Source organism: Trichomycterus rosablanca, chromosome 9, assembly GCF_030014385.1.
Source record: "Trichomycterus rosablanca isolate fTriRos1 chromosome 9, fTriRos1.hap1, whole genome shotgun sequence".
Lineage (NCBI taxonomy): Eukaryota > Metazoa > Chordata > Actinopteri > Siluriformes > Trichomycteridae > Trichomycterus > Trichomycterus rosablanca.
The window spans coordinates 7,284,522-7,296,209 of NC_085996.1; the positions used below are offsets into that span (position 1 = coordinate 7,284,522).

The window sequence follows — 11,688 nt, forward strand, 5'->3', positions numbered from 1 at the left end:
CACAACAGTATTAATAAGAAATGAGAGTATGTAAGTACTTACACACACACACAACAGTATTAATAAGAAATGAGAGTATGTAAGTACTTACACACACACACACAACAGTATTAATGAGAGTATGTAAGTACTTACACACACACACAACAGTATTAATGAGAGTATGTAAGTGCTTATACACATACACACACACACACACACACACACACACACACACACACACACACACAGACACACACACAGGCTGTAATAAGTGGAGGGTTCAGTGCAGTTACAGGACTCAGGTAATCACATTCACATTAACATTAAACACAGAAGTGAAGTAGCTGCTGTAGCTTCAGGCTCCGTTTAAAGGTGAATAAAAGCTCAGCAGCAACAACACAAAACAACAACAACATTCATCCTCACAATCATCAACATAAAGAAACACAGCAGAGGAGGAATGAATTTTAACATGTTCTCCACAATGCAATCAACTGACAAATCATTCATTTACTAGTTAATGCTGCCACACACTGTGACACCACACACACACAAAAGTATGTGGACACCACTAGTCTTAATCATTAAATTCAGGTCTTTTAGCCACACTAAATATGTATAAAATCAATATTATACTACCAACCATGTGGCAGCAGTTTAGGGAAGGTCCAGCGGTCAGTACATTGAGAATCATTTCAGTATCACCTTGGATGAGAATTTCTTTCATTGTAGTGGCTATATGTAGTCCTTCTCTTTCTCTGTTGTATGTCGAGCATTCATTCAGGACATGTTTTATGGTGATGGGTGAAACTTAAAAAAAAGTAAAACATGGACCAAAAATGTTCTACGACGGCGTAATATATAAAAAATGTTTACATTTCAATTTTGAGAATAAAGTCAAAATGATTTTGAGAATAAAGTTGAAATATTATGGCCAAAGTACATGCAGCCGTTGTCGGCTTGTCAGTTCAGAGAAGCAAGCGCTGAGGGCAGTATCTCCAGTGCACGGTACTGATTATTTTTGGGTGGTTGTATGTATTGTACGCATCCATCCACGTGACATGACAACCAAACCCGTCAATGCAACCATTTATAGTGATGCCATACGGCTTCAGTTTATCATACGAGTCCATAAGGCTCAGTTAAAGTACTGGAGACGACGCCAAGTGCACCGGTGGCGCAGTTTATTGCAAAGCCGTTTCAGCATTTTTTTATTTGTGAAACCGATACGAAAGTATAACTTTACCAAATCATGAACAGCCCTCATTTTAACACGAGGAGGTCGCTATGGCCATAACATTTCCACTTTATTCTCGAAATCAAAACTTTTTTTCTTTAAAGTGACCCTAATACTCCGTCATAGTCTATTCTGAAATAAAGAAGAAAAAAGAAAACTGTCTGACAGGTTTTACTAAAAGCTTTTTTAAACAAAAACACCAGTTTGGACAAACCATTAAATCTAACTGTACACAGATTTATTACAAGGCCGTTACAAACATCAGTGTAGATGTAAAAAGGTGAAAAAACAAAAACATTGATTTTTTCCCCCTAAATGCAGACGTGTATAAACTGTCATTTATAAAAAGAAAAATCCAGGTAAAACTTTCTAAAAGTTTAAGGAAGGTCCAAAGCCTCCACTGTATCAAACATTTCGAGATAATTTTAATAATTATTAGCAGCAGACAAACAGGTCCACAGAAAACCATTCTAGTAAAACACAAAGAAAACACACACACACACACTTCTGAATAACTCTGTGTCTGTGTGTGTGTGTGTTCAGGTTTGGGGGAGGGGGAGAGTTGACAATACACAGCCACAGGGAGTGTCCAAACCCTCAACAGGTATCTTCCAACCCCCAACACACCTAGCATTGTGACGCTTTAACTCAGTCAACGCACACACACACACAATTCAATTCAAAGAGCTTTATTAGCATGACTGTTGAAGAGGTTACAGTATTGCTAAAGCATTGGAAAAATTGTTATATAATTATACAAAACTAAATAACTTTAGGAAAATATTACATTTTAGATAATAATAAAACAGACGCATAAAAAGAAAATTAGAATAAAGGCAGATGTAGAAGAATAAAGATTAAACATTGTCTCTGTGTGGGTCCATCAGGGTTGTTCCTGTGTTTGGTTGTATCAGTCCGTGTCTCTCAGATTGTGGCAGGCAGATACGTACTGAGCTGCTACTGCGCTGCTCTTCTTCTCCTCTCCCAACATGATGAAGAGTTTCTGGGTGTTGGTGAGGGAGCAGAATTCAGGGTGAAGTTTTTGGAATTTTTGGTAGTACACCTCTCGTATGTGAGTGTATTTTGGACACTCAGTTAGGAAGTGCAGCTCAGTCTCTGTGGTGTTGGTGTTGGTGTTGCACTGTGTACACACTCTTTGTTCTGTGGGGAGCCAGGAGTTCCTGTAGCGTCCGGTCTCGATGGCCAGCTTGTGAGCACTGAGTCTGTACTTTGTCAGTGTGGTTCTGAGTTTGGTGTCAGTCACTGTACTCAGGTACACACACACACACACACTCTGATTAGACCACGTCACCGTATCAGTCATTAGAATAAAATCTACCTGCTCTTTAAAACCAGCAGCTCAGTCACAGTTCAGATCTGTATATACTGTAGTTCCTCTGACTAAACTTTCAACAATCTAGGGTGCAAATTCCCGCTGCTCATCCTGAGAAACTACCGAGCCGATTACTCATGATTTATAACATCACAATATTAAAACAATATTAAATGTGTGGAAGAGGAAACTACTTGTGCTGGTTAGGTTTAAAGTTTGTGCTGGTTAAGGATCAAAGTTTCAGTGCAACTGAACTGGTTTTGGGGTTTTTGTTTGCATAAAACAGTACTTGCAAAAATAATAAAAACCTTCTAAACAGAAAGGTTTGTCCTATATATACACGTGTGTACAAGGAATCTTCTTCAAAAAGTTTCAGCACTTTTTACATTTTGGTTATAAGTGGTGAGGGTGGGAGGAGGAGTAATCGGTCGTGTCTAAAAGACTGAGAGACGCTTATAGTCCGGATTTAGCTCCATCTGATTTCCACCTTTTTGGATGCTTAAAGAAGCTTTTGTTTGTTTATTAGGATTTGAACGTCATGTTTTACTCTTCGGCTACATTCATGACAGGAACGGTAGTTACTCATTACACAAGGTTCATCAGGTCACAAGGTTATATCGAACACAGTCGTGGACAATTTAGTGTCTCCAATTCACCTCACTTGCACGTCTTTGGACTGTGGGAGGAAACCGGAGCACCCGGAGGAAACCCACACGGACAGGGGGAGAACATGCAAACTCCACACAGAAAGGACCCAGACCGCCCCACCTGGGGATCGAACCCAGGACCTTCTTGCAGTGAGGCAACAGTGCTACCCACTTAGCCACCGTGCCGCCTAAAGAAGCTTTAAGTGGAAGAAGATTTTCATGTGATGATGATGTTAAATCAGTGGTGCATCAGTGGCTACGTGCTCAACCAAAAACATTTTTTTGCTGATGGCATTAAACAGTAGGTACAATAAGACTGAATTATGACTTGAAGCAGATTTTTTATCTCGTCCAGGTTTGATGGTTGTCACAACTTTACACATCCTTTTTTGATCATCAAGCAGAGTCCAATTAGTATGTGGTACCAGGAGCAGTTTGCATGATGAGCTACAGCCCAACCCGTCACCCACACCACCACCAACTTAACAGCATTTTCCTCCAAATTGTCTCCCAGTCCAGTCGTATCCAGTTACCGGATCGTATTTCACCTACACTCCTGACTGAGGAGGGCTGTAAGTAACACACACCCCCTCAGATGTGTGCAGTACCTGACCGCTTCTTTTCACCTGCACCAGGCTGGTTCACATGGGGATCCGTATCACACATGGAAAGTCATGCACCGTTCTCTATTATCCCCCGTCTCTGTGCAGCATCATCGATCAGCCAGCAGGGGTCGTAACTGCAGCGGTTATGAGGTATCCCTCCAACTCTCCCTTTCACGTATAAGCCAAACGTGTCTGTGTAGGTTGAGCTACAGCTTAAATACATTGAACGACGATATCAGACTGCAGGTGCACCTCGTCACTTGCACCTTTTTCATTCCCCTGCTTTCTGCTCCCGCAAACTATCTCGTGCATCGACTTTACAATAATGTGACAATCACACGTTTATCTATTTATCTCATACACACACACACACACACACACACACACTCCGCTCGAGCTTTGTGCAGATTATGCAGCCCTGGTGAGCGTCTGATTAAAAATCCATACGCAGCAGAAAAGAGAAAAGCAGCGGTCTGAGGTTTTGTCAGCTATTGATTCAGCACGTATAATCTAAAAAAGCTCTCAGGAAGCGAGCGAGGGAACGAAGCCTGCGTAAACGGGGACAATACCTGTCCTCCTTACAGAGAGCGCCGCGTCCCCGGCGTACGCAGCGACTGTCACGCTAATGCTGCGTTAAGCAACTCTCCGCTCCAGGGACTAATCCTTAATACAATTATACAGGAGCACATCAATAACCAACATTTACATTCCAGCTCCAATTCATCACCACACTCCTCTAACTACTGCGCCAAAAGTATGTGGACGCCTCTCCAGATGTTTCAGCCATGTCCATCTCTAACCAGTGTGGGGGAAACAATCAATGATCTAAAATTAATTGTATGATTTTAAATGTGTAGAAACAGTTTGGGGAAGGTCCTTTCCTGTTCCAGAATGATCGTGGCCCTGTGTTTAGTTTGACATGTTTGGTGTGGGAGAAGGAACCTGATCTTCAACCCAGTGACCCCAGAGTCTGACCTCACTAATGCTCTTTTGACTGAAGGGCTGACTGAAGTTCCCACAGACACACTCCAAAATAAAGCGGTATTCTGTATTAATACTCAAGGCTTTGGATGGAATTTTAGGGTTTGTACTGGTTACCAGTTTACAGGTAAGTTTTATCATCAACACCCCTAACGGCAGGATAGCTACCAGTGCTAATGAACTCACACCAGTCTTAATACTGATCAGAGCTTGAATAACTAAATCAAACACACACACACACACACACACACACACACCTGCAAGGAAATGATGCCAAATAACACAGCCAGAAAAATAGGACAGCATGGCATGAGACGACAAACTCAGATTCCATCACACACACACACACAGAGACACATAAATACAGACACTCACACACACACACACACACTCTACGACTTACACAGACAAAAATACAGACACACACAGGCCCACACACTCACCAACATACACAGACATAAATACAGACACACACACATAAACCCAAATACACAGATACACACACTCACATATACACACACAAAGACACACACACACCCACATACACAGACACACACTTACCCACACACACATACATACACCCACATACACACACACATACACAGATACACACACCCACATACACAGACACACACACATACATACACACACGCTAAAAAGACCAAAGTAAAGGCTCAGCAGCACGAGCAACACCGCCAACGGCGAAGCAGTTATTACCTTCAAATTCCACACACACACAGCCGCTTACTCACACACTCACACACACACACAGGCACGCAAAAGTGCAGACAAACCCACGCAGATGCTTCTGTGGGCCAGGAGCCCAATCACAACTTTTGATTTGTCATTATATTAAATGTATACGAGCCCCTGGGACACGCCCACCAGCAGCTGGATAAACAAATGTAACAAAGCACACTTAACTTAGTTAGTCCAGGTGCTAATGCTAACGGAATCACAAAATTAAAAACAGATTTTACTATTAACTCCCTCCAAGCCAAAGATTAGGAAATGCTAAAAGTCCGTTTATTCGAGGGCTCAGACATCCAAGAACCTTTAAAAGCGATCTGAGCAGAGTGGAGGCTGCTGGACGACCAGTGTCACTGTGCACAGTCAAGCAAGCTTTTCATCACCATGAATGTACAGTCATATGTTTACAGCACACACATGCTAGCCCATCACCGCCAAGACCCGAGTCTCAAGTGTGAGACCTCAGCAGGCACACAACATGCACAACTGGGCGTGTCTGAGGAGGGGACGGAAGGGGCCGGATGAGGAATCGAAAATGTAACCCCATCAGAGGGGGTTTGAGTATATCCAAAACAGGAGGAACCACACGTGCCACATTCACATGTGAGAAATGCATTGTGGGTTATGGGAATGGTATTGAGAATGGGTCACCATCAGGACACAGGCTCATTGTAAATGATGATGATGATGATAATGATGATGAAGGTGGCACCATGACAGATTGCCAACTCACCTTTTTCGGCGTGTCCCATTTGCACTGTGGTCAGATTAAGAAGAGAGAGAGAAACAGAATTAGAGAGGGGACAGGTTGGTTGGTTGGTTGGTGTGTGTGTGTGTGTGGGGGGGGGGGGGGTGCTGGGGATTATCCAGCACTCATTTTCAGTCCCTGATCCTCCTCGTCATCACCACTATAATCACACCAGCCGCTAATCAGCCTCCCAAATGTGTGCACCTTTTTTTGATCACTAATGAAATTAATCCGCCGGTTCGACTCCTCTGATTAATTAATCAGAGATTCCACAGACAGCTGGGCGAGACTCGGGTCGCAACCTGACAGATGTGGGGAGGAGCGAAGCTGGAGTTTGGAACGGTGCCTCGCCATCATCTGATCCGGGGTTATTAAAGCTGTAAGATTTCATTCAGTTCTGGGGTTAGGACTCAGATTTATGTTTCACTTTATTGCTAGGTGGGATTCAATAACGACTCCAACACAATGATGAAGAATGGACGGCTGGTACCAGTGGTGGAGGAACACAGAGAGTAAAGTGTGGTCCTTCATACACATTAACACTACCTATAAGAATCCACCACTGTCTGGTGAAAAGAAGTGGTCAGCAGCTTCACTTGTCAGCGGAGGGGTAGACAAACTTGAGTGTGGGTGTTTAACTATATGGCAAAAGTATTTGGACACTTGACCTCTGAGCTTATTTGGCATTTCATTTAAAAAACGATTAAAATGCTATTAAAACAGTGTGACCTCTCTGTGATCTTTTCAGCTAGAACAACAGCCACAGAACAGAAGTATGTCTGTAGGAATTTGTGCCCATTCAGCCCAAAGAGCATTTGTATGACTGGGCACCGATGTTGATGCTTCAGTTCATTCCAAAGCTGGTCAGTGGCGCTGAGGTCAGGGCTCTGTGCAGGACACTGGAGTTTCTTTAAACCGAGTTTTATAGATCTTGTTTAGTGCACAGGGGCACAGTCATGCTAAAACAGGAAAGGGCATTCCTTAAACTGTTGCAGCAAAGTTGGAAGCATATAATTACCTTTCTATAACTGATTTATTACACTTGTTAGTAATTATTGTGGCTGAAACACATGAATTCACAAATTAGAAGGGGTGTCCTAATACTTTTGACCATATTGTGTATTTTACATGGTGTGATTTATCTTTACTGTCTCCTCGAGTGCATTAAATGTGCTTATAAATAACTGTTATTATTACTATCATTATTATTATTATATATTGGCTACACTGTTGTACGTTTCCTCCATGTGGAAGTAATGGCCCTCACTGTGGTTCTGTGTAGTCCTAGATCTGTAGACACTGCTTCTTTGATCCTGGCACAGATTTGTATTAACCAGTGTGGCTGAAATCAAGCTGGTCAGTGATCTGTTATCTACGCTGGTGATCAGTGATGTTTGGTGATCTGGTTGGATGAGAAATTAACACATTGATGCATTTTTTACAGTGTTAATGCAGGAACGTTATCCGGCGTGCTATCACCAGCGCTCTGAGTGTTTTTCTCACTCCGTGGTTGACAGTCAGCAGTGGTTTGGTATTTTTTCCGGCTCCGTTCTGACAGGCTTCAGTGTGTGGACGCTCCGGCTCAGTGCTCCATGTGAAATGATGCAAGGCTTATAATTGGCCAAAACTGCACAGACAGCTGAAGAGCGCTGATTTAAATTGCACTTATCGTGCTTTAACTTCCACTTTTAACCCTTTAACACCTCATGGCTTGTCCTAATACCAAATAACATTAAAATAATATTAAAATTAATATATAATATGCTGTTTTATCTTATACAAGCCTTGCCATGATACCTATCCAGCCTCTGTTCCCATCCAAACACATCCTGTTAGTGTGAACTGTGTACACATAAACCCACAGCCAGCCTGATTATAGCAAATGTAAATCTCACTTATCATTTAGTCTTAAAGTTTCTACAGGAACACTATGCCATGATCTTAGGAAATTACAGAAGATCTGAAACGATGCAGTTGCTCTGAGCAGCTTCATCATGAACCAATAACTTTCCAAAGAACCCTCTGTGAACATTTATAAAGAAGATCCTTAAACACCATGTTAAAAAATTACCAACGATTCCACCAACTATTTCATTTGAAACAACAAAAATGATTTGCTTAACGTACCTCCCATTTTGTTAAAATGTTCTTTTTGGGGACTGAAACGAGTTTCTCTAAAGCATCGCTCTGTCCAGCATTACAAACCCGCCCTATTTTACTCCTCAACACAGTTCCAACCTGAACATCTACAGTGTTTCACCTTTTTACACAGATCATAATGTAAAAATTCATGATGGGAAATGATGTCAGTATGAATCATTAAGCACCAACATCAGACGGTCAAAGGTCTTCAGAATGAAATAAAAACCATTTAGTTTATTTCTCCTTAATAAAGAGCCTTGACGGGAATCGGGACACAGAAACCCACAACCCTAAAAAAAATCAAGAGCAAAGATTTCCTTCACTTTTCCTCCCTCTGATGTAGAAACGTGATTAAATTAGAACCGTGATCATTCAGATTGTGTTTTTTTTTTTGCATACAGAATGAAAACAATAAAGAAAAACCAAAAAGAAATAAAAGGTCGTGGTCTGATGCGGCTCTTTTGCAGGGTAACGGAAGCTTTTCACCTCAGTGTAAGAAAATCTAACAGCCACTCCATACAAGTCGCTGTTTGTGATGTTGAAGTGGAAGCTGAGAAGAACGAGGTTTTAATGTACGGGATTAAAGTCTGAGGGGCCAAATCATAATCCGTCATGGGGCCCCGGTGTGACTTAACACACACACACACACACACACACACGTAGGAGATGAGCTACTGATGGTCCTACTAAAGCCCAAAGTATATTTTTATATCTTTTGTTTCTTTTTAAAAGCTGAACTGAGTTTTATTTACTTACATTTTATTACAAATTGATTCCAAATTATAATATTATTCCAGTTTGGTTCTGTGCTATAATGGGGCCCCAGTGCGACTAAACACACACACACAGCCAGATATGCTACTGATAGTCCTATTAAAGCCGAACGTATATATTTATGTTTCTTTCTTTCTAAATGTCGAACTGTTTTTGTTTCATTCTACAGTATTAAAAGTTTTATTTTATAAGTTATAATTTCATTCCATTTCTGTACTATAATGAGGTAATGTGCTATCAGGGCCCCAGTTCGACTGAACACACACACACACACAGGAGATAAGCTGCTGATGGTCCTACTACAGCCCAAAGTATATTCTTATATCTTTGTTTCTTTTTAAAAGCCAAACTGAGTTTTATTTTATTTATCATTCATGTTTATTTTATTACAAATTGATTCTAAATGATAATTTGTCTCTAATTTGGTTCTGTGCTATAATGAGGTAATGCGCTACCAGGGGCCCCAGCGCGACTGAACACTCAAAGGAAGCTTTATTGGCATATTGGCATGACAAATAAAGACATTCGTATTGCCAAAGCTCAGTTACAGACACAAACAGGAGATAAGCTACTGATGGTCCTACTAAAGCCCAAAGTATATTTTTATATTTTTTGTTTCTTTTTAAAAGCCAAACTGAGTTTTATTTTATTTATTTTCGTTCTACAGTATTACAGTTTAATTTCAAAGTTATAATTTCATTCCAATTTGGTTCTGTGCTTTATTGAGGTAATGTGCTATCAGGGGCCCCAGTGCGACTAAACACACACACACACACACACACACACACACACACACACACACACACAGGAGATAAGCTACTGATGGTCCCACTACACCACAAAGTATATTTTTATATCTTTGTTTCTTTTAAGAGCCGAACTGTTTTTATTTTATTTATTTACATTTTATTACTTTTTTATTTTATTTAATAAATTATAATTTTATTTGGTTCTGTAGTATAGAGGATATGAGGATAATAATGAAGACATTGTGTTGCTTCATTGATTCATTATTATTTGCTGTATTATTAAAGTTTCATTTCTTTATTTTTATTAATTTAAAATTGCAGTTTGGGATAAATTTGTTAATTATTCTGAGATATTTAAAATATTTGATTTCAATGTGTAAACAAAGAGCTGATTTGTTTACGTGCTCGTGTAAGTGGAGGATTTTGTAATAACTACTTTGTTACGGTTTTAGCAGCTTTATTTATTTTAAGGGTCACATGTTTTTTATGCTTTAAGATTTAAATAATGCACCGCCTGACACGCGCACATTCTCGTGCACGAACAACAATTCCGATCAACCAAAGTGTCAGAAACACGCGCATTAAAGCCCAAACAGTTCTGATTCGAACCCGGACCCACCGCACCCGGTTCATTTACTTTACTTCTCTGTAGTTCTGGACGGATCTCACGCGCTGGATCAGACACGAGCGCGCGCGAGCCGATCGGTCTGAGCGTGCACGATTTCCAGTCCGATCCAGCGAGCAGGAAAAGTTTTCCGGTTCAACCACAAAGCCAAACCCGAGGTTTACCTGTCCGCGTGCCCGCGTGTCCTCGCGCACGGCGGCGAGCGCAGCACCTGGGCTCGAGCTCCGGCGCAAACCTCAAAGCACGCACGAGACCCGGTTCAACTTCAACGAGACTTTTTTTTTGTGCTTAACGTTAAACAAGGTGCACGAGCGGATCAGTACTCACCGGTTCCGTACTCGGATCGCGCAGCTCCCAGCGCGGCGGTGTACACCAGTAAGAAAACCTCCAGCACGAGCGCGGCGGAACCAGCCATGTCCCGCGCGAGCACTTCTACAAACTTTATACAGCACTTTTAAATCTCCTCGTGACAGTAAACAGGTCCACTTCAAACAACAGTACTCCGGTATTCCGATCGCACCGTGCGCCCCATTCCCTCGCGTGTACGAGTGCGCGAGCGAGCGCGCGGGTGTGTGTGTGTGTTGTGTGTGAAGGGGGGGGTGCGAGCGACAGAGCGCGAGGACTCACTCGGCTACTTTGTTTCTCCTGCCGCGAGCTCAGGCAAGGAAGGGGAGGGGGGTATTACGTCACCGCCCGGGCGTTTCGACCCAAGAACTTCTGGAGGAGAACGAAGCGCCCCCTGCTGACCACGTGATCTCACCTGGACCGCTATTTAATGTGCCGTGAAAATACAGTCACCCCGATCAGTCCACCTCTCACTCTACCTCACTCCACCTCTCTCTACCTCACTCTCTACCTCACTCCACCTCTCTCTACCTCACTCCACCTCTCTCTCTACCACACTCTCTACCTCACTCCACCTCTCTCTCTACCACACTCTCTACCTCAATCCACCTCTCTCTACCTCACTCTCTACCTCACTCCACCTCTCTCTCTACCACACTCTCTACCTCAATCCACCTCTCTCTCTACCTCACTCCACCTCTCTCTACCTCACTCTCTACCTCACTCCACCTCTCTCTCTACCACACTCTCTACCTCACTCCACCTCTCTC

At 42.2% G+C, this 11,688-nt stretch overlaps 1 protein-coding gene across 1 annotated transcript in view; it reads right to left on the reverse strand.

The window, feature by feature from the left end:
* Window positions 1-11,103, reverse strand: part of ptprk (protein tyrosine phosphatase receptor type K) — a 130,608-nt gene extending 119,505 nt beyond the window's left edge. The window contains exons 1-2 of the mRNA XM_063001776.1: window positions 10,901-11,103; window positions 6,269-6,292 (exon numbers count right to left, since the gene is read on the reverse strand). Of these exons, the coding sequence (XP_062857846.1) occupies window positions 6,269-6,292; window positions 10,901-10,988 (112 nt within the window). The 5' untranslated portion in view covers window positions 10,989-11,103. The remainder of the gene's footprint in view (window positions 1-6,268; window positions 6,293-10,900) is intronic.
* Window positions 11,104-11,688: the final 585 nt, after the last annotated feature.